Source organism: Nilaparvata lugens, chromosome 8, assembly GCF_014356525.2.
Source record: "Nilaparvata lugens isolate BPH chromosome 8, ASM1435652v1, whole genome shotgun sequence".
NCBI lineage: Eukaryota > Metazoa > Arthropoda > Insecta > Hemiptera > Delphacidae > Nilaparvata > Nilaparvata lugens.
Genome location: NC_052511.1, coordinates 1684327 through 1708134, shown reverse-complemented (window position 1 = coordinate 1708134; position 23808 = coordinate 1684327). Strand labels below are relative to the sequence as shown.

Sequence of the window (23808 nt, the reverse complement as noted above, 5' to 3'; positions counted from 1 at the left end):
ATATAATCAGCTATATAATTGCTCATGTTCGCGGCGCGTATATCTGTACGCACCTTAAGAAGTTATTTATTTTGTTATAAAATCACCTCAATTTCTAGTATTTTTTGCTCTATTTCCCATAGAATCTCACCTCTTTTCGGTCCAAAAATGAAAACCACAATCATAATTAAACCGAAAGTCTTTTTGCGTCGAGACGAGCTCGCATTCCTGAACGCCACATCAAAAATCTCCACAATATGTTGGAAATCGAAGAAATCCCTGATAAAACGACTCAAGCAACATCGTTTTCTCTTCTTTCCACTATTTTTCAAGTCCATTTCATCAAGATTCTGCTGATTCAACCCATTCTCATCTCTCAAATCTTCTTTCTCTATCAAGGGTTTATCCTGTTGGGGTATCAGATCAGGAGGTGGTTTATTAATGGATGATTTACCTTCATGGATCATTATGAATCCATATAAAAAACTGCATACGTTAAACATAGCAGCTATCGAGAGAACAGTATAGGGACCACATTTATTGTATAAAATTCCAGATAAAGCTGTACCTATCGGTATACCAACACTGGAAACTGTATTCACTATACCAATACGCAGGGTTCGGTCCTGATCGGTGGATATATCACCTATATAACTATAGATAGCCATGAACATAGTCTTCCAACCGCCTGTCATAGCTGACAATATAGCCTCCAAAACCCCCGTCACTTGCATGGGTAGTTCATAGAAGAAATACGTGCAGAGTATTAAAGAAACTCCGGTTAGGAATTCACCTAAAATTGGCAACAACATACAAGGTTTTCGTTTACGGTGTCTATCCGACCAAGAACCTAAAAACATTATCAAAATAACCGGCACCGAGCTCTGAAGTAAAGTTTTCCAAATCTGCATCTCGGCCACCAACTGTTGTACCTTAGTTTCGTGGAGTGTGTAGTTGGAGGTTTCTCTCAGCTCCAGGGAGGTGCAGATTTTGTCGCCCAACCTCAAATTCACACGACAGGCCTTCTCTAAATTCAAATTTTGGGTCGCCAAACTGGCCAAAACACTGGGAATTATGTAGAAAATCAGCATCGGTTCTACGGTTATGTTCTTCCTGATGTTACGCAGCCTATCGCAGATTGTTGGGGTAGTTTTTGGTGGTTCAACATTATTTTTATCTCCATCCCCACATTCAACAAAATTATTCATCTTTTCATCCCCATAATTTTTTAGGTTAGGATTTGTCACTCCCGCAATATTTTCATCACAACTATTCGTGATTGGTGGTACATCAATTTTCCGAATATACTCTTGAACCTCCTGTGGTAAATTGTGTAGAGAATTTAAGATTGTAGCGGTGTCCTCCCCAGGAACAGCTGATAAAGGACGCTGTAATGGGGTGACAGGTGACGAGGGAGCGTCGCCATATTGGTCTCCTTGTTTGTTTTCATCTATCTGAGTCATTTTTCACCTCACAAACACTCACAAAAAACGGGTTCCTTGCGAAAATGTGGATTCCACAGAACACTACCACTAAAAGCCTGCGACTTTCATGAGGAAAGATAGTTGATTTCAAAAAACATAGGACACTGTATCACTACATTTCTCCCGAGGCACAATAAACGTCATTCAAGCTGTAAACTATCTCTAGTCATGCCGTGGTTGGAGATAAAATAGAAAAGATAGAAACTTGAACACCCTGAAGGCAAGATAGGAGGTGATAAAGATGCTGTTATCAGAAAAGATAACATCACCGGCTAGCTACTGGTGTTGTTATCAGAATCCAAGATCCTTTCTTCATCAGGTCTATCCTATGAAGGCCTTCTTTTAATTACAGATTGTGTCAGACTATTGGTTTGATTTTAACTGTCAATTGTTTAAATCAATAAGGTTCTGTTATAATGCATTTCCCATTCCCTGGGATATGTTGCACTCCGAGGGGGCCAGCATTGCTGTCTCTAAGCGCGGGTTGGGGAGTTGGCTGCTCAGCATTGGACATGATGCCAGCGAACAATTAATTAGGTCACCATATATTTAGTGTCAATCTCTGTTTTTCCTTTACTTTAATCTGAAATTTTCAAATCTTCTCCTGTACTGTTGGATAACATACATATGATAGGTTCTAATAGAATATTTTTTTTCTATCTGCACACAACAAAATTCATTAACAAATAAGTTTTTACATAACTTTATGTAGTATATAAATCTATAGTGTGATTATAGCCGATTATTGTTTAAGTAATTATAATTTATGAAGAGACATTTTTTTCAAGTGCTACGCAAATTGACTTATACTGTATTGCACACGACCCTCCTCACACACAGACTCGTTCTAGATGAGGAGTATTATTCTTTCAAATTATTGTAAAGATAGCATTTCAAATGTTTTTAACATTTTGCTTTTTGTGAATAAAAACGTTTTTCATTCATTTTCATTCATTCATTCATTTAGAAGAATATGAGGAAGAAAACTATAGAATGTAATTTGTTGTTCAGGAAGAATTTTCGAAGCTAAATATACATTGAAGGTCTCAAATTGTATAAACGTTCATGAAATAATCATGGATAGAAACGTTTGTACAAAGGTACCTAGGATGTATTCTATAGGGAGGTCCACGTTATAATGGCAGTGTTTGATATGAATGAATGAATGAATGAATGATTAAAAAAGGCCTTTATTTAGAAAAGCTAAATGAAAAACATTTTATATGCATAATTAATTATTCAAGGAAATAAGAAAACAAACTAAACCATTCAATTTTGGCATAACCGAGAAGGTTGTCTGCCAGGAGTCGGTTATCAATATATTTGTGAAAAAATTTAAAATATTTTATCAAACAGTGTTTGATAAGCTATAGTATTGCTACTCTTGTCTATCATTCAAGAAAGCGAATAGCGCTATCTTTTTCTCGCTTTGCTCTGTTGCCAGATCGTCTTTCAACGATGCAGAATCAATAATCAATTAACAAAATATTTTATCTTAATTATAAGAATTCATTATCAAATTATTGAGAAATATAATTTTTTTGCTTAATATAATATAATGGATTTTTTTAAACGAGAATGAACAGTTAATATTACATTAATAAACCTGAATCAGCTACCGTCTATAGAAGGCATTGACAAGACTAAGGATCGGCAAGGTTGTTCTCCTATATCTTTCTCCACTGCCATTATAACGTGGACCTCACTATAGGTACATTGATTTGTACTGTATTATATAATTCATCCCCTCATCATCACCTGGGCTTAAAATACTTTTGGAGAGTTGTCTTTGTAGATAAATAGATGAATAAAAAATATATATCACAAGTACAAGCACATTGAACCTCCATTATTACTAATTTACTGGGTAGGACTAGTCAGTTTTTTCCATTGATTAGTTATTTAAAACGTTGAAGAAATAACAATTAAGTGATCTATAAAATTTTTAGGAGATCGACTCTGATGTATGATATTTGTATTGGGGAAAGTTCAAATTAAGAACTTTACAAACTGAAAACATGACCTAATGGAATCTTGAAGAATTCAAAATAGGCCTATAACCATCCTCGGCAAATAAAGAATCTTTATGAAAAATTTCAAGTTTATCAGTTAAGTAGTTCAGACGTGATAATCCATTATTCGTGAATTTTCCATCCCCCGTACGTGTATAAGCAGATTCTTTCCTTTATTATGTTATAGATTAGTGTATAAGCCAAAATATATTGTAACACACAATCAGGAACTCTAATCTAATCTCTCTTTCTCTTGGTAGAGAGTTACTGGGAAGGACATTTTCAATAAAAAGTGGTAATTGAGTGGAATATTTCTAATTAATTTATCAATTTAAGCCATCTAAATTCAAAATTTATAGTTTTAATGTCTATTTTGGACCAACATTTTATAAAAATTGTACACGTGAAATTCTAACCTTATCTTGGACTTTGTCACCTATAAATTTGGAAGAAAAATAGCACTAGGACTACCTTATTGTTTACCTTTCAATGTCATTACATTAGTGTTATTTGCATTGTAAATAAATAAATATTCTTTCCAAAGAATGGACATTGATATGTCCAAAGCTCTGCCAATTTATGTAGATGCATTACAGTATTATCATTTATAGTTAGGTATTCCAAATTGCTTTTTTTCATATCATTGTACAGTTCAATAATTATTTTCTCAGTTTATGTTATATCAATTCATCTAAAACTTTGCTGTATTGTAAGCTATTGCATGAGTGTATAAGCCAGTATTATTGTAATCTACATAAATAAAGTACTCAATCAATCAATCTCTATTTTATAATTCCCAACAGCTCTAATTCATCACAACCAGGTCTTGTGTTAATGGGAAGGATATTTTATATCCTTCGACAATTATTTGTTGAAACACCGCCGATTTATGAAGTTACATCACATTATTATATTATCGTTATTCTAATTGCATACTATATTTATTCTCATTGATTGATTATCTATACTTTGTGAAATTCGTTGAAGAACTAGCATTATCGTCATTTTATGTAAATTAGTGTATAAGCCAGTAAATATTGTAACATACATAAAGAAATCTAATCTAATCTAAATTTAATCTCTCTCTCTCTCTGCTCCACTCTATCTCTCTCTCTCTCTGCTTCACTCTATCTCTCCCCATCTCTGACACACACTATTTCTCTCAACCTAATCCAATCTAATCCTACTATCTATCTCTTTGTCTTCAAGTAGCCCAAGTCTATGCTCTAAATCCTAATTATCCTGCAATGGAATACAATGCAGTAACGTATTTAGCACACATCCTTTTAGCTGTTGTAGCAGGTGTAGCGAATATAAATAGAGGCTATCAGACTCATTATAAGAATGTATAACAAGTGTGCTATAGAGAGGTGAATATGCATGTATATAGAGTGACGTCCACGTTATAATGGCAGTGTTTGATTAGCAATGGTATTGCTATCCTTGTCTATTATTCAACAAAGCTGATAGCTCTATCTCTTTCTCGATTTGCTCTGTTGCCAGATCGTCTTTTAACAATGTGGAATTGATAATTATATAACTAAATAAATAAAATATAATTTATTATTTTAAACGAGAATGAACCGTTAATATTACATCAATAAACCTGTATCAGCTACCGTCTATAGATGGCATTGACAAGACAGAGGAGGATTGACAACGTTTTTCTCCTATCTTTCTCCACTGCCATTATAACGTGGACCTCACTATAGGATAATTGAATCAATCTATAGAATAGTCGAGTATACATGTATATAGAATGGTTGAGTATAGGCCTACATCTATAGAATGGATAGCTATACATGTATAGAATGAAGGTACTCTATAGAAGGAAGCAGAATACGGGAGAAAGTAGAATGATATAGATTAAGGAAAGTGGCAAGGACATTCAGAAAAAATGACACAAAACAAAAAAGGAGTTGACGCTGAAATAAGGAGACATGAGCTTCAAAGGAGATTGCTCCTAGAATGAGAGACAAGATGGAATGGACGAGGAGGGGTGAATTTGAGTAGAAGAAATGTGGAGAGAGACGTGAAAGACATGAATTTGAGAGAGAAATGAACTCATGTCTCATGAGAGAGACATGAACTTCAAAGGAGACAAGATGAATGAGTGACAAGAAGGAATGGACGAGGAGGGGAAACTTTTAGTAGGAGAAATGTGGAGAGAGAGACGTGAAAGAATTGGAAGAAGGAAGAAAAAAGAAGGTGAGAGAGAAAAATAGGCAAAAGGAGAGAAGGAATGAAGAGAAAGGAGGAGCGAGAAGAAGTTGATTATAGAGGAGAAAGATATATTTTATAGTGAGGTCCACCTTATAATGGCAGTGGAGAAAGATTGCAGAACAGCGTCGCCGATTCTCTGCCTTGCTACTGCTTTCTGTATTGCTGATAGCTGTATATCTGATGTGATATCAACAGTTTATTCTTGTTTGAAGTGATCAAATTATATTTTATTCGCCAAGAAAATATTTTCTTCAATGATTGAATAATACATTTTCATGATTGAAATTAAATATTATGCTAATTTATTATATTTCTATATTGTTAAAAAACGATCTGACAACGTTGCGTGGCTAGAAAAGGATAGCACTCAATCAATCAATCAATAGTTTATTTTTCCTTCATACAATGCATACATGAATGTATAATTACATAAATACAATTGACAATTAACAATATAAGTAAAAGTAAAATAGTATTATTATTAAATACGGAAAGTCCCTGAAAAGGTTAAAAACCTGAGCGCAGGGCCGAGTGTTATTACTAGAACAAAATTATTTCTAGGATAAATAAAATTGGTGGATTCCTATTAATATCTAAATTTGAAAAGCACTATCTGCTTTGTCGAGTGATAGACAAGGATAGCAACACAAATAATATTCTAATCAAATACCGCTATTAATACATAGACCTCACTCACTATAGTAATCATCATTCTATAAATGTCGGTTGCACAAAAGTAGGTTGAATTTTAATTGTGATTAATTCCACGAGAACCAATCAGAGAAGTGGTCTTCTCAAAAAGCCTTCTCTGATTGGTTCTCGTATCTGATTGGTATTCACGGTTAAAATTTTAACCGGTTTTTGTGCATATTACCGGGCTCATTTGTGTACTAAATAAATTCTCAAGAATTTGTGATTCTATTCTATTGTCTATTTACATTATTATTCAAGTACAGTATTTGGTTAGCACAGGCTTTTAATCCACCCGCATGGATCTATGAAGAAAAAACGATCAAATTGCATTCTAATTAAACAAGTGTGCTATAGAGAGGTGAATATGCATGTATATAGAGTGACGTCCACGTTATAATGGCAGTGTTTGATTAGCAATGGTATTGCTATCCTTGTCTATTATTCAACAAAGCTGATAGCTCTATCTCTTTCTCGATTTGCTCTGTTGCCAGATCGTCTTTTAACAATGTGGAATTGATAATTATATAACTAAATAAATAAAATATAATTTATTATTTTAAACGAGAATGAACCGTTAATATTACATCAATAAACCTGTATCAGCTACCGTCTATAGATGGCATTGACAAGACAGAGGAGGATTGACAACGTTTTTCTCCTATCTTTCTCCACTGCCATTATAACGTGGACCTCACTATAGGATAATTGAATCAATCTATAGAATAGTCGAGTATACATGTATATAGAATGGTTGAGTATAGGCCTACATCTATAGAATGGATAGCTATACATGTATAGAATGAAGGTACTCTATAGAAGGAAGCAGAATACGGGAGAAAGTAGAATGATATAGATTAAGGAAAGTGGCAAGGACATTCAGAAAAAATGACACAAAACAAAAAAGGAGTTGACGCTGAAATAAGGAGACATGAGCTTCAAAGGAGATTGCTCCTAGAATGAGAGACAAGATGGAATGGACGAGGAGGGGTGAATTTGAGTAGAAGAAATGTGGAGAGAGACGTGAAAGACATGAATTTGAGAGAGAAATGAACTCATGTCTCATGAGAGAGACATGAACTTCAAAGGAGACAAGATGAATGAGTGACAAGAAGGAATGGACGAGGAGGGGAAACTTTTAGTAGGAGAAATGTGGAGAGAGAGACGTGAAAGAATTGGAAGAAGGAAGAAAAAAGAAGGTGAGAGAGAAAAATAGGCAAAAGGAGAGAAGGAATGAAGAGAAAGGAGGAGCGAGAAGAAGTTGATTATAGAGGAGAAAGATATATTTTATAGTGAGGTCCACCTTATAATGGCAGTGGAGAAAGATTGCAGAACAGCGTCGCCGATTCTCTGCCTTGCTACTGCTTTCTGTATTGCTGATAGCTGTATATCTGATGTGATATCAACAGTTTATTCTTGTTTGAAGTGATCAAATTATATTTTATTCGCCTTTCTTCAATGATTGAATAATACATTTTCATGATTGAAATTAAATATTATGCTAATTTATTATATTTCTATATTGTTAAAAAACGATCTGACAACGTTGCGTGGCTAGAAAAGGATAGCACTCAATCAATCAATCAATAGTTTATTTTTCCTTCATACAATGCATACATGAATGTATAATTACATAAATACAATTGACAATTAACAATATAAGTAAAAGTAAAATAGTATTATTATTAAATACGGAAAGTCCCTGAAAAGGTTAAAAACCTGAGCGCAGGGGCCGAGTGTTATTACTAGAACAAAATTATTTCTAGGATAAATAAAATTGGTGGATTCCTATTAATATCTAAATTTGAAAAGCACTATCTGCTTTGTCGAGTGATAGACAAGGATAGCAACACAAATAATATTCTAATCAAATACCGCTATTAATACATGGACCTCACTCACTATAATAATCATCATTCTATATGCCGGTTGCACAAAAGTAGGTTGAATTTTAATTGTGATTAATTCCACGAGAACTAATCAGAGAAGTGGTCTTCTCAAAAAGCCTTCTCCGATTGGTTTTCGTATCTGATTGGTATTCACGGTTGAAATTTTAACCGGTTTTTGTGCATATTACCGGTCTCATTTGTGTACTAAATAAATTCTCAAGAATTTGTGATTCCATTCTATTGTCTATTTACATTATTATTCAAGTACAGTATTTGGTTAGCACAGGCTTTTAATCCACCCGCATGGATCTATGAAGAAAAAACGATCAAATTGCATTCTAATTAAATAAGTGGAGTATTCAGATTAAATATTGCGAAATCCAAAGTTGATTGAATTTGTAGGTCATCTATGTTCATTTCAATGTCACAATAGCCTAGTTTCTATCTATCATTTCTTCTAGTTTTGCTTCCTAGAGCTATGTCCATGTCCATTTGTATGTTTCAATTATAATTACTGTCTTTCAATAGAAGAATAATTGCTGGATTCATAGCTTCTAGATAGTAGAGATCTTCTAAAGCTCTAAAGAGTACGTATCTTCTTCATCTAAATAGTGTGTTTCTGAAAGTATACACATGATTTTTCCCTGTTGAAAGAAACTGATATTTTACAATCATATTAAAAGAAGTTTTTCCTTTCAGAATGGATTTATTCTCGTCATTTTTAAGCCTATGCACACCATGAAATATTTGGTATTGGTATAAAAAATATAGTGGTATGGACAACATCAACGTCTTATTTTTTCCATTATTATGGAGAAATACCAAGACATATCATTACCATACAATCAAATTATCAAAAGTTTACCACAAAATAGATGTGAAGAATGTTTTGACATTGAATTATAAAAAAAGTGTTTATATGACATTTTCTCCGAACTCGAGTACACAGCCAACTGACAAAATAGATAATGTAAATGCAGTTAGAGTACATAAAAGGACTTGCTTGAATGACCCCAACAATGATGATATGAGTTGTTCATGTCCTGTGTTAGAGAGGGTAACTGAAACAAAGTATTTAGGTGTCACTTTGGACCCAAATCTAAGATGGAATAAGCATATAGATAAGATGTGTAGCAGGATGAAATTCATGATTCATAAATTCTATAAACTGAGCTTACTAAAAGAGAAATCTTTAAGTAAAATGGTCTATCTTGCATACGCCCAATCAGTTTTTCAGTATGGAATTAGGGTCTGGGGTGGTGCTTTTAATGCTCATTTCAATAAACTAAATATTATTCAAAAGAGTATACTCAAGGCAGCACTAGGAGTGCATAGAAGGTACCCTAGCCAGCAACTTTTTATGGAGTTCGGAGTTCTGTCAGTTAGGCAACTGTATATCAGAAATCTTGTTAAATATATCAGCAACCATATACATCTTTTTACACCTCATTCAACTAATTATAGTTTTAGATCAGTAAATAGATGCTTTGTTCCTCGAACAGATCTAACTATATGCAGAAGACAATTCAACTATACAACAAAAAAGCTTATTAATTTTATGCCAGAACATTTCATTGCAGGAAAACCTACAAAAGCACTTAAATTAAAAATTGAAAGCTGGATAAAGACAGAAGATATCATACCTAAAATATTTTAATTTGATGTACATATACTGTCTTCCTCAGTTCCTCTGAATTTATTATTAGTAGGGCTATACTCCCAGATTAATTTTTCTCTCTCTGAGTTTAAGTTTTATTTTTTGTGTCATGTGTACTGTATTGTATTGTTTTTCTCTTTTTGCTTACAAAAGGAATTGCATATATGCTACAAATGAATTACATTATGTTACTAAATGTTACTATAATTACATATGTACAGTGAATTGTAGATTAATAATTACATGAATCATCTCTTTTCTTTTGAGTTTTTAAATTATTATGAATTCATTCTAGTTTTTCTACTCTCTTAGTATTTCACTCTTAGTACTTCTTCTTTTCGGATTGAAATTTTATTATTTTTTTTCTAGTTTTTCATACATTCCATATGTTCTTTTTTCTTCATTATATTTTTCCTATTTTCGACTGAATCTCAAGCCACTAATTATAGCCGACTGATTACTCGTTGCCATCGCTCAAACTACTTAGTTTTGCTGGTAACGCCAATGATAATATTATAATCGATGTTTAAATGAAAAATATTTTAATTTTAAGTTTTTGTAATGTATTGTATATGAAAATTTTTATATTTTTCACATTTGTAAAGTTGTGTTTAATGATTTTGGCAATAAATATTTCTTTCTTTTCTTTCTTTCTTTCTTTCTTTCTATCGTAACAAATAATTATTATTAAACGAAAATCCCAATTAAATGCTGTAAATCGCCCCGAAGACTTCTGCTACTGCAAATATTGACAACAGGGTAAACAGCTAGATGGAAATTCGATAAGCGCTACTATACAAAAAATCTGGTGTGGCGCACTCACACAACTTTCCTTGCCGTTATGAAAATTTATCACCTGACGCTAGTGTACACGCGCATCACAAGTCTACTATTCAAAGATCCAAGCCAGCTGGTGACAGGACAATAACGCTGGAGACACACGAAGTCTGCTATCTCTTCATAGTGAATGATTTAATAGAATCAACAGTTGCCAACTGTTTGCAATTGAATAATCAGTTTCTCGAATTCCGATCTTATTTTAAATTTGAGGTGAAAATGTTATTGAACATAAATTGTAGAGATTTTCAGGCTTAATCTTTTCCACTTGGGGTTTTTTTTAAATTGTATCTGAAGCCTGATAATTGGGAACCCAAAATAAAACTTTGCATAGATGGGGCGGAGCTCCTGAAATTTTTACAGATATGAGACTAGTGGCAGTTGATACAGCTTATCAATGACTATTTTAGGTATAAATTTGATCAACATCGTTGGAGCCGTTTTCGAGAAAATCGCGAAAAACCCTGTTTTCAACATTTTCGCCAATTTAGCCGCTATCTTGAATTGCATTTGATAGAAATTGTTCGTGTCGAATCCTTATAGGGGAAGGACATTAGTTCCAAATTTCAAGTTATTCCGTTAATTGGGAGAAGAGATATCGTGTACACAGACATATATACACTCATACACACACACACACACACACACACACACACACACACACACACACACACACACACACACACACACACACACACACACCACACACACACCACACACACACACCACACACACACACACACACACACACACACCACACACACACACACACACACACACACAAACACACACACAAACAGACCAATACCCAAAAACCACTTTTTTGGACTCAGGGGACCTTGAAACTTATAGAAATGAAACGTATAGAAATTTAGAAATTGGGGTACCTTAATTTTTTTCGGAAAGCAATACTTTCCTTACCTATGGTGATAGGGCTGACAAATAATTTTTGTATAGTAGCGCTCTTCGAATTTCCATCTAGCTGTTTACCCTGTCGTCAATATTTGCAGTAGCAGACGTCTTTGGGGTGATTTACAGCATTTAATTGAGATTTCCATTTAATAATAATTATTCATTAATTAGCATTTGAACAAATTCAACTTCCAATTTGTTTCCATCTGTAGCATTGTAAAAAACTTTAGAATTGCAACATTTTGTAGAAGACTGCAACATGGTAGAATATGCAGTATTGCAACATTGTAACTGGAAGATTATTAAATCCTTATCAACTTTGTTGCATCTCCCTCATTTTTGTGTCTACTATGACGGTGGTGTATTTTGACAACAATTTCCCTCTTCTTTCGCCGAGATTTCGTTTTCATCAGCGACAACGAAATTGATGTGCAGGCCTAATTCCTGTTTGCCTTCTTTTTAATCGTGCACTCTTTATCCAGTCTTTTTGTCTTGTTTTTCTATATTTTCTTTACACACAATATACGCTCTCTCACCTTCATCTTACATTCTATCACGTGCATCGGTCGCGCTTTCATCAGCATGAAATAAAAACGAAAATAAAATCATCTCATCGGTTCTGCTTTCGTCGGTGGCAACTTATTGTTATTTTTCTTCTTCTTCTTCTTCTTTTCTTCTTCTTCTTCTTCTTCTTCTTCTTCTTCTTCTTCTTCTTCTTCATCTTCCTCTTATTTTTGCTCTCCTGCTCTGTTGTATTTCCTTCATGACCTCATCTCCATCCTTTTCATTCCATTTTTCTTCTCATTTACTATATTTTCTTCTTTTTTTGCTTCATATTGTGTTTGCTCAATAATTCTAAGTAGGCCTACTCCTATTCTTCTAATTACTCCTCTCACTTGGGTCCATATTGCACTAACACTACGTTTAAAGCTAAACCACGTTCACTTGTAGATATGGTTGCATTCATCATAATATGTTTCCTACGGGGGTTTAAACGAACAGCTGGCATTTCTCTGTTTAAAACGAGTTTCTGCATACGGGCCTTAATCTCCTATTTTGTCTTGTAGGCTAATAATTCTCCTTCTCCATCATCATTTTCGTCTCATCCTACCAATTCTTTCCCTATTTTTAACAAAATAAGTACATACCACTTGTTGTGCGGAAAACAAAACTACTGGCTTATAGAATTGCATTATAATGAACATAATTATATTCAATACTAGCATGTAACACATGCTCTGCAAGGGTCTGAATAAAAACTTGACAAACTGAAAACTTGGCCTACTGAAATCTTGATGAATTCAAAATAGGCCTATAACCATCCTCGGTGGATTAAAAATCTATTCATGCAAAATTTCAAATTAATCACTACAGTAGTTCAGACGTGATGATGCGTCAATTGTGATTTTTCTATCCCGTACGTGTATAAGCCAATTCTTTCCTTTATTATATTGAAATAAAAAAAAAAAATAACTAAAGCTCTCAATCATATTTCAAGAACAAGGCAACGGAAAATTTCAAGTTCAACATAAAAATTATTGTTTCCTACTCTTCAAAAACACATGTTACAATAATAACAATGAAGAGCCCATCACAACAGGAACTGAATTATTTCCACGTTCGAAAATAAAAATTGCCTACATGCTGTCATACAGTTGTCAACAGACTGCAATTAACTCTAAGTACAGTCACAATGAACAACTCCAAGGACATCGCATTTCAAGCTGAGGAGAAAATTTCGTGTTCGTTACAATTTTCGAACAAATTAAAATCAAGGATGCAAAATGTATTTGATTAGAAGTTTTGAACAGTGTAGTTAGATCCCCTTTCAGAATTCCCTATAGATAACACGTGGCTCCCCATTCAAGTAAAGCTGACATTTTTTGTGAAACTTCCCACACAATTATCATTACACCTAATGATTTTAAGAGTATTGCTATTTGTTTTGCATGAAGGACTTTGACGTACAGAGTCACCGGCAGAGAGTTTGAACAAATAAAAACTGGTTGAAAGTTTCTCACAATTAAAACAGAGGAATTTAGACGTTTGTTTCCTTGATCTTAACTCAAAGAGGATCCTAGTTAAATGTGAATAATAATTGAGGCATTTTCATTGATTAATCAATTATAGTTTGTTGGTTTAACGTTGGCATATTTCATTCATTCCATTTATTGTATAGAATACTATAATCATAATACAATTATGACATTGGAGGAAAATCTAGGCTGAGCCTGTACTATGTTAATGTTGTCCAAAAGATAAGGTAATGTAATCTCTCACTGCTTTGTCACTTGATTTTCGGTCCAGGAGTGATGATTTAAAATTTTGAATTTTGAAGGTTGATTTTAAAACTCTAAATGAATCACAGAATGTATCACAATAAATTAAAAAACGCGAAACAACTATATTGTTGAATTTATTTATTTTCTAATAGGCTGATCAGAATCAGCTATCTTGAATTACTACCTAAAAAGTAGTCATCATAATCCCTCTCACTCAGTACCCACGCACAAGCCTGAGAGCTTATGTGGGCATCACCCCCAGTATAATTATTAAAAGATAATTAAACCAATCAATAAATAAGTATCTAACTGGATAATTTGCTAATCCTTACACTTCAAGTAAGCATTACCATAGAGAAACAATAGCGTCAGTAGATATCCCATGGTATAGGGCGTTTATATCGCAACTTTTACTGTTATCTCAAGCCGATTTCTGTTGATTATTGTCGAATTCTACTGCTTTGTTGGGGTGAGAGTGTATGAATGGCACAATTTGGGAAACTACCAGTGTCACACAGCTTTACGGGAAACAATTACGTGGAATATCGGCTTGAGATAACAGTAAAAGTTGCGACATGAACGCCCTATACCATGGGATATCTACTTATGCTATTGATTTTCTATGGCATAACCTAGATATAGTAACAGTTAGTGGTATTAGGTACTGTAGTATTCTATAGTGAGGTCCACGTTATAATGACAGTATTTGATCAACTTTGGTTTTGCTATCCTTGTCTATCATTTGACAAAGCCAGTGGTACTATCCTTTTCCAGGTCCACAACGATGCCAATTATGTTTTTGACAGTGTAAAAATATAATTAATTAATGCAGAGAATCGGCATCGCTATTCTTCTATCTTTATCCACTGCTATTATAACGTGGACCTCACTATAGTATAAAAAGATATACTTATCGAGGTCCACGTTATAATGGCAGTGTTTCATTAGCAATGGTATTGCTATCCTTGTCTATCATTCAACCAAGCGGATAGCACTATCTCTTTCTCGCTTCGCTCTGTTGCCAGATCGCCTTTTAACAATGTAGAATTAATAACTAATCAAACAAAATATTTCATCTTAATTGAGAAAATTCATTATAAAATTATTGAAAATCATAATTTCTTGCTTAATAAAATATAATTGATTATTTTAAACGAGAATGAACAGTTAATATTACATCAATAAACCTGATTCCAACTTGAAAATGACCTAAGTTATGGGTGAAACTAGGCGTTGAAATATTTGAAAGTTTTTAATAATAAAGGATACTATAAGTTTTTATTAATTTGTACAAAAGTATCCCATATAAGTGAAGTTTTTTAATCAATAAACCTGTAACAGCTACCGTCTATAGAAGGCATTGACAAGACAGTGGATCGGCAACGTTGTTTTCCTATCTTTCTCCACTGCCATTATAACATGGAGCTCACTATAGGTTAAAATAACAGTTGAACTTAGCATAATATTGCTTATCACTTAAAATAACTCCATGGTAATATCATAGAGAAACAATAGCGTAGATATCCCATGGTATAGGACGTTTATGTTGCAACATTTACTGTTATCTCAAGCCGATTATTGTCGATTTTTACTGTTTTGACCAGGTAAGAGTGTATGAACGGCACAATATGAGAGACTACCAGCGTCATAAAGCTTCACAGGAAAGAACTACGTGGACTATCAGCTCGAGATAACAGTAAAAGTTGCGACATAAATGCCCTATACCGTGGGATATCTACTTATGCTATTGTTTCTGTATGGTAATATGGAGTACTACAGAAGTATAAATAGATATATTAAGTTGGAATGACAGTTGAAGTTATCATCAAATATAGTAATACTAGCCTATGTTGGTCTAGTTCCCCTATCCACCCTAAAACTAGTCTAGAGGGGCCTCTTATCGAAGTGCTTTAAATTAACATAAATTTGCAAACGAAAGTGTCTAACATAGATTCGATGTCTCAAAAGTGACAGTCCAGTCCGAGATATACACATGTTCATCAGTTGCAACACTCTAGCATACTAATGAAAGCAGATAGGCGATGATAGGGTTATGGTGAGGTGCAGTGGCAGTGGCAGCAAGATACAGCGTTGCCGATTCTCTGCCTTGCCAATGCTTCTATAGAGGATAGCTGATAACGGTATATTATCTGATGTAATATCAACTGTTTATTCTTGTTCAAAATCATCAATTGTATTTTTCTAATTATAATGATTGATATCATGTTTCGAGTATGATCTCTTTTCTGTACAGAAATTTTCTGTACTACTTGTAATATAAATATAAATACAAATAAAAATCTCAGTACCCTTTTTGAAATATTTTATCAAAACATGTTTCGGACATTGATGCCACTTTCAAGACTTGAAAATGTCTTTTAAAAATCTGGTGTGGCGCACTCACACAACTTTCCTTGCCGTTATGAAAATTGATCACCTGACGCTAGTGTTCCCGCGCATCACACGTCTACCAGCTGGTGAAAGGACTATAACGCTGTAGATACACGAGGTAGATCTGTAGATCTCTTCATAGTGAATGATTTAATAGAATCAACAGTTGCCAACAGTTTGCAATTATTGATAATCACATTTTTCGAATTTCGAGCTTATTTCAATTTTTAGGTGAAAATGTTACAAAACATTAATTGTAGAGATTTTCATGCTCAATCCTTTCCACTTGAAATTTTTTGTTTAAATTGTATCTGAAGACTGATAATTGGGAATCTAAAATCAAACTTTGCATAGATGGGGCGAAGCTCCTGAAATTTTTACAGATATAAGACTTGTGGCAGTTGATAGAGCTTATCAATGACTATTGATGAATTTGATCAATATCGTTAGAGCCGTTTCCGAGAAAATCGCAAAAAACTATGTTTTTGACAACATTTTCGCCATTTAACCACCATCTTGAATTGCATTTGATTGAAATTGCTCGTGTCGGATACTTATAGTGTAAGGACCTTAAGTTCCACATTACAAGTCATTCCGTTGATTGGGAGACGAGATATCGTGTACACGGACGCACATACACTCATACACACACACTCACACACACACATACAGACCAATACCCAAAAACCACTTTTTTGGACTCAGGGGACCTTGAAACGTATAGAAATTTGGGTACCTTAATTTGTTTCGGAAAGCAATACTTCCTTTACCTATGGTAATAGGGCAAGGATAGTAAAAATGGTACTGAGATTTCTATTTTTCTTTATATTCGAGTATGATGTATGTGTTGTAGGATAATACAGTGGCTCGTTGGAGTAAGTGATAACACACCGGTCTAATAATCAAGAGAACCCGAGTTCGAATCTCGACCGAGCAAACGATTTTTACCACAGCACAATCACATAGATATGGCCACCCCGTCTTTCGGAGGAGACGATGAGCCAAAAATTTGCAAAAAAAATGTTATTTACGCAATGAACTAATAGTTGGGTTCTGTTTCAAATTGAACACCTTGTTCCAAGAGTTTGGAGTGAATATCACTAAGCCAATCATTTACATAATTTGTCAAAGAGCAGCAAAACTATGACAATTCGTCAATACGTTCAGAACACCTGAATATTGTACTCGTTTCATAGAATACATTACAGTGTTTGCAATTTGCATTTGAAAAGAGAGCCACCGATTCAAAAGCGCTTTGTATCTCACTGTATATCAATTAAAGTTTCTCATTCAAGCAATTCTGACAGTCTACCAGCTCAATAGTATGTGAAGCATTCGAAAAACGTGATCTATCTTAATTATTACAATGTCGTGCCGAAACTGAGTTTGACTAAATTAAAAAGGTGAAAAATGTGAGAAATGATGACTGACAACTGATAAATGAGCGGTGTGAATAATATTGAAAGCTGAAGAGAAGTGACTAGGTTCACAATGTTCAGTTTAATGAGAATGATAAGCTGTTCATGACATAATTCTGAGGTATTCAAAATAGTTTCTTGATAAAGTAGTATAAATAGTGATTATTACTGCTCAAAAAGTTTTTGACCACAGCACAATCATACAGTTACGGCCATACCGTCTTTCGAAGGAGACGATAAGCTGTCGGTCCCGACTACCTAAAAAGTAGTCGTTATCTTTCATCATCATCATCTCTCTCTCTCTCATTACCCACGCACAAGCTTAAGAGCTTATGTGGGCATCACCCTCAGTATTATTAATATTAAAATAGTAGTTTCTAGATACTATGTATCGAGTTCTTTGATAATTATTTGTAACTAACAGGTAACTCGTGCTCCGCAAGTCCAATTAAAACCTTGACAAACTGAGAACTTGACCTACTGAAATCTTGAAGAATTTTAAATAAATCTATAATTATCCTCGGTAAATTTAGAATCAATACGCAAAATTTCGAGTTAAGTAGTTGAGACGTGATGATGCGTCATTCGTGAATTTCCTATCCCGTAGTCTACTTGTATAAGCCAATTCTTTCCTTCATTATCAAATAGAAGGAATAGATTATCATATAGAACATAAATTATCTGTTGTGAGAGGGATAGATTATCATATAGAATATAGATTATCAATTGGGAATCGGTAAATTTAGAATCAATACGAAAAATTTCAAGTTTATCAGTTGAGTAGTTCAGACGTGATGATGCGTCATTCGTGAATTTCCTATCCCGTACTTGTATAAGCCAATTCTTTCCTTCATTATCGAATAGAAGGAGTAGATTATCATATAGAACATAGATTATCAATTGGGAAAGGAATAGATTATCATATAGAACATAGATTATCAATTGGGAAAGGAATAGATTATCATATAGAACATAGATTATAAATTGGGAAAGGAATAGATTATCATATAGAATATAGATTATCTCTTGCGAATTACACATTCAAAATCCAGTTAAAGATTGAACCTTGATATTCTCTCAATAAGTGTCTTGATAATCTCTTGATAAGTCTCTCCACCTTCTGAGAGATCTCGTTACGCTCGCTCAACGATAATATACAATTGGATATAATATGCGATTCCTCATAGTTTGAACTTTAACAAGGTAATCTCCCAAAGTCATTAATTTCTCAAGACTCGAATTGAAACAATACCGGGCGGTTTAACATTGAAGCAAGGTGATGTTCCAAGAATTTAGGTAGAAGTCAGTCTCAATGATATTTATAGTGAGAAATTCACTTTAAACTGTGCGAATTGTTTGAATAAGAAGCACTGGTGTTATTCATGAGAATTGCAAACAGTTTACAGTTTACAGTGGTTTTTTGTAAAGTGTAAAGTTTTTAGGTCAAAAATTTCTAGTTTAATTCAAAATTTAGACTTTTTGAATACGGTTAAGTTACTGTTCTAGATTTTTTTATTCTAGACTCTAATAGTATCTATTTGATTCAAAATTTGCTTGTTCATCTGAGTATTTAAGAGTGTAAATTGTATTTTTAAAAGTGAAAGTGACATAACTAACATTTTGATTTGGACAGTATAGTATAAATTGGAAATGGGACAGTTTTGGGCATGAGCCTGTTGTGCCTTTCCTCATGTCAAGTATTTTGTACACAATGTGATACATAAATAAATAAATGAATAAATAAATATCACTATAGAAAAACATAATATTCTTCTCCTTTTGGAAATTATTCTCAAGAAGGCCTCTCTTATACAATCCATCTCTCAATTTGCATACGAGTATTATGTCAAGCGTGTCAAACATATGGTGGTTCCACGTTATAATGGCAGTGGAGAAAGATAGGAGAAAAACGTTGCCGATCCTCTGTGTTGTCAATGCCTTCTATAGACGGTAGCTGATACAGGTTTATTGATGTTACATCACGGTTCATCCTCGTTTAAAATAATCAATTATATTTTATTAAACAAGAAATCATATTTTCCAATAATTTCATAATTGAGATTAAATATTTTGTTAATTAATTCTACATTGTTAAAAGACGATCTGGCAACAGAGCAAAGCGAGAAAGAGATAGCGCTATCAGCTTTGTTGAATGATAGACAAGGATAGCAATACCATTGCTAATCAAACACTGCCATTATAACGTGGACCTCACTGTAGTAATTAATAATGCACCAGGGTATTTAGGTCACAACATGTCTATTTTGAACTGTCATCATTGGTGAGATGGGAAGCAGTGATTTGCTGCTATGAGTTATGATGTTCAAACTGACTGTTTAAAGTAAATCTCACTGGAGCCTGATCATCTTGACCTTATTTTTCAGCATTAATTTGCAATATTTAAATTTTCGCATGAAGTCAATCTGCATGAAGGATTATGACCTAGTGCAAGGTCGACTACAGACCTTAATGAGGTCTGTGGAAAAAATAAATAATTGAAAGAGGTTCGTGGAATTAATACTGTATTGGTTCATGATTGATGCCAAGATTTGATTTTTAATGTAAAGAAAGATTGCTGTAAGTATCAATGCCAAGAATAATTAATAGGTATGTCTCGAGAAAATAGAAGATTGAAATTAACATCCTTCTTATTTTCTAATTTACTGTTCCTGAAATCAACAGCAAATAAATTGGAACTTTATCTCTTCAAATATTCTTTACACCTATTTGACTTGATAACAGATTTGATAACTCGATTTGATAGGTACTTGAAGGAATTGATAAAGTATATTGGTTCATGATTGCTGTATTTAAGTTATGAGTTATTGCTCCTTGAAGTAAAATCAGAAATAACTTTCTCCAAATAGTCTGTACATTTATTCTTCTTCGAAAAGAAAAATCTATCTAATTGTAAGTTGAAACTTGTAATAGGGAAATAATTATTGGTAGAATGAGGAAAGATGATGATGAAGATGAAGCAAGAAGGAGAAGAAGAGGAGGAAGAAGAAGAAAAAGAAGAAGACGAAGAAGAAGAAGACGAAGAAGAAGAAGAAGAAGAAGAAGAAGAAGAATAAGAAGTCAGAAGAAATAAGGAGAGAATAACAAATTAGAGGAAGTTACAAAAAATAATGGAAATTTTTCATTTTTGAAGAACTATATAGCAATTAGGCTACCATTCATTCAATAATAATTGATCAGAGCTCAAGGTGACAATAAAGCCAATAATTATTATTTCATTTCTGATTCTATCAAAGTCATAATGCATCAGAATGCAATTATAGTGCATCAAAAGTGCAATTGCAACGCTAAGAAGAGCAGAAGTACGACATCAATAAAAAGACAGTAATTAGACAAATTGCACAAGCCTTATGCTCTGAGTACAGTGATTACTGATGGTTTCCTATTATTTGGGTAGGCCCTTGTGACCTTACAGACCTTAGAAAGACACGACCTTAGAGAAACAAATCAGGTTTGCTCAACTAGCAGAAAATTAGCATTGTCTTATCAGGTGCGTTGTCTTTGAAAGGTCGTCAACTGAAATATTGTTATCTACAAAATTGTGCAGTCATTTGAATAGAATGCCATATGCCACTTGGAGTTCAGAACTATAGACTGACTGGGAAAAGAGATGTAGAAAGGCCGAGAGAGAGAGATGGTTACCGGAGCAGCGATAATTAATAAACCTTAGTGATGATGACTGACCGAACGTAGTGAGGTCTATGTTTCAACTCGATTTGCTTTTGTCTGTCTGTATGTAACGCGATTACGGCCAAACGCGTTGATAGAATTCGATGAGATTTGGCAGGAATATTCCTTTTCAACTGCGCGTCGATGTATACACAAGGTTTTTTGAAATTTTGCATTTTAAGGATGATATGAAAAGAAAAGGAATTCCTCCATACTCTGATAACACTGTATATAACATCTACTTTGAAGATATGATCAATCAGACTATAGAATTATTGATAATCGATCAGCTAACAAGTGGATTATTCATTGCATGCATTACACAGATGTCTGGCCGTATCTATTACTATAAGGTAGGGTTTCAATATGTTTTATGATGCGTGCCCCATCACTATCAATATTCTCACATTTGAAAAACAAATTTAATAGGTGATCGAAAATAAAAATATAAAATGATCAAATGAACTGAGTGATGCCGAAGGAAATTATAATATTCTTGATTTAAAAAATAGTTGAGGAATATTTTTATCAGATGGAAAGATTATCAAGAAACTGTATAAATCATCATATGGGATACAAATTCAAACTTGGACTTAGTTTATTAGCATAAGTGAGTTTTCGATCTTGGAGGAAATAATTAACAGTTTTTAAGAGTAAATTATGATTCAACTGTTAATTGTCATTCAACTGCATCAACTAGAACAGGTGACATCAGATACTCTTGTGGATGAGAAAACTGCGTGAGGTCAACTGTTCACAGAACTACTAGTTAACTTTATTGATTGACCTGATTAACCTTATCATCCTTCCTTGTTTAATAAACCTAGAGAAGATGATGAGATAAGTTGGACCCACAGCTTTAGGTGGGTTCCGAAATCCTGGGAAATGGCCTCCATTGAAGACCAAAATCGAAAGAAAGTGGTGCTAGCCTGAAAACGGTCACCCGTCCAACCGATGTACTAGGCGAAAGTCACTTTTATAAAGTGAGAGAGCACAGATTTTGAAAAAAGGAAGATTTCTGGGAGAGGTATAGGAAATATGCATGTGCAAATTATGAAATGAATTTGATTTGATGAGATTTGAGATTTTATAGATAAATAGGAAAGGATAAAGTAAATATCATTGTTCAACCTTAAGCTACGTTTACACCAAAGTTATTAACAAAATGTTAATAACTTAATCCTTATAGATTATATTAGATTAAACATAACTTATCATACACATGATGAACATATGTGTTTGTCAAGTTCCGTTCAATCTAATACAATCTATAAGGATTAAGTTATTAACATTTTGTTAATAACTTTGGTGTAAACCCAGCTTTAGAAACTGGGTTAACGAACTGGATAAACCTTCAAACATTTATTACCATTTTATAGAGATGTTAGCATTGAAGTAGCCCAGATACAGGATCGTCTCAACATATATCATGCATCTATTCTACAATGATAAAAAGGATCTGGCAACGTTGCAGATCTAGAAAAGGATAGCGCTATCTGCTTTGTTGAATAATAAACAATGATAGCAACACCTATGTTAATCAAATCCTGCCATTATAACGTGGACCTCACTTTAGCTATTCTCTGATTCCAAATGCATTTTCCTTCCAATAAATGATCTTGCAACCGAAAATCACTTAACAAAGATCTGCAATAATTTTCAATCATTCTTGATCATCAAAGGCTACCTGGATCAACGTAGACTGCATTTACGATCCATAATAGCACAATACAAATTAAAACTCAAGATCCAAAATTAGAAAAATTAGTCCTATAAATAGTTTTCTCGCATCTCAATAAACAAGCCTAATTGGGGAACAGCTTTTAGTAGGCAATAATTATATTCTCAAGGATTAAACTCAATAACCATAATAATTTTAATCACAATAATCAAACCGGTAGCTTCAGCAGGGAAAGTTTAAGGAGTTACATAATGTTCATTATTAATTGTAGGCCAGTAATTTTAATCCAGAAATCATGGAATAATATATTTTTTGCTGCTGAAACCTACACTTAACAATATGGTCGTATATTTTATGCTAAATCTATCTGGAAAGGATGAGCAATTTTCTTTTGTTGGAATCGTGGAAACATGGAATCGTGAGTTCTGATCACACATTTAACCATATGGCTGCAAATTTTATGCTAAATTTATCCCATACATGACTGTATTCTCTACATAAAACACTAGGAAATGAAAGGCTGCATGAAAGGAAGATGTAAGATAATTTACGATGTATTCAAATAGATTCGTCCTTCCAGAGGGTAAAAGTGACATTGTAAATGAATAGATGTTCAAAGTCTCTATTGCCCTTGAAACTATATAGCTTTGATTGGATGGCTCTAAT

General features: G+C 33.6%; 1 protein-coding gene across 2 annotated transcripts in view; it reads right to left on the bottom strand.

The window, feature by feature from the left end:
* The window catches only part of LOC111052574 (proton-coupled folate transporter), a 49953-nt gene that overhangs the window by 9106 nt on the left and 17039 nt on the right, over nt 1–23808 (bottom strand). The window contains exon 1 of one of the 2 annotated variants that reach the window (XM_022339301.2): nt 131–1649. The exons of the other annotated variant lie outside the window; for it this stretch is intronic. Within the exon in view, the coding sequence (XP_022194993.2) occupies nt 131–1442 (1312 nt within the window). The 5' untranslated portion in view covers nt 1443–1649. Of the gene's footprint in view, nt 1–130; nt 1650–23808 lie in introns of those variants that run through there. 2 annotated transcript variants of the gene reach the window in all.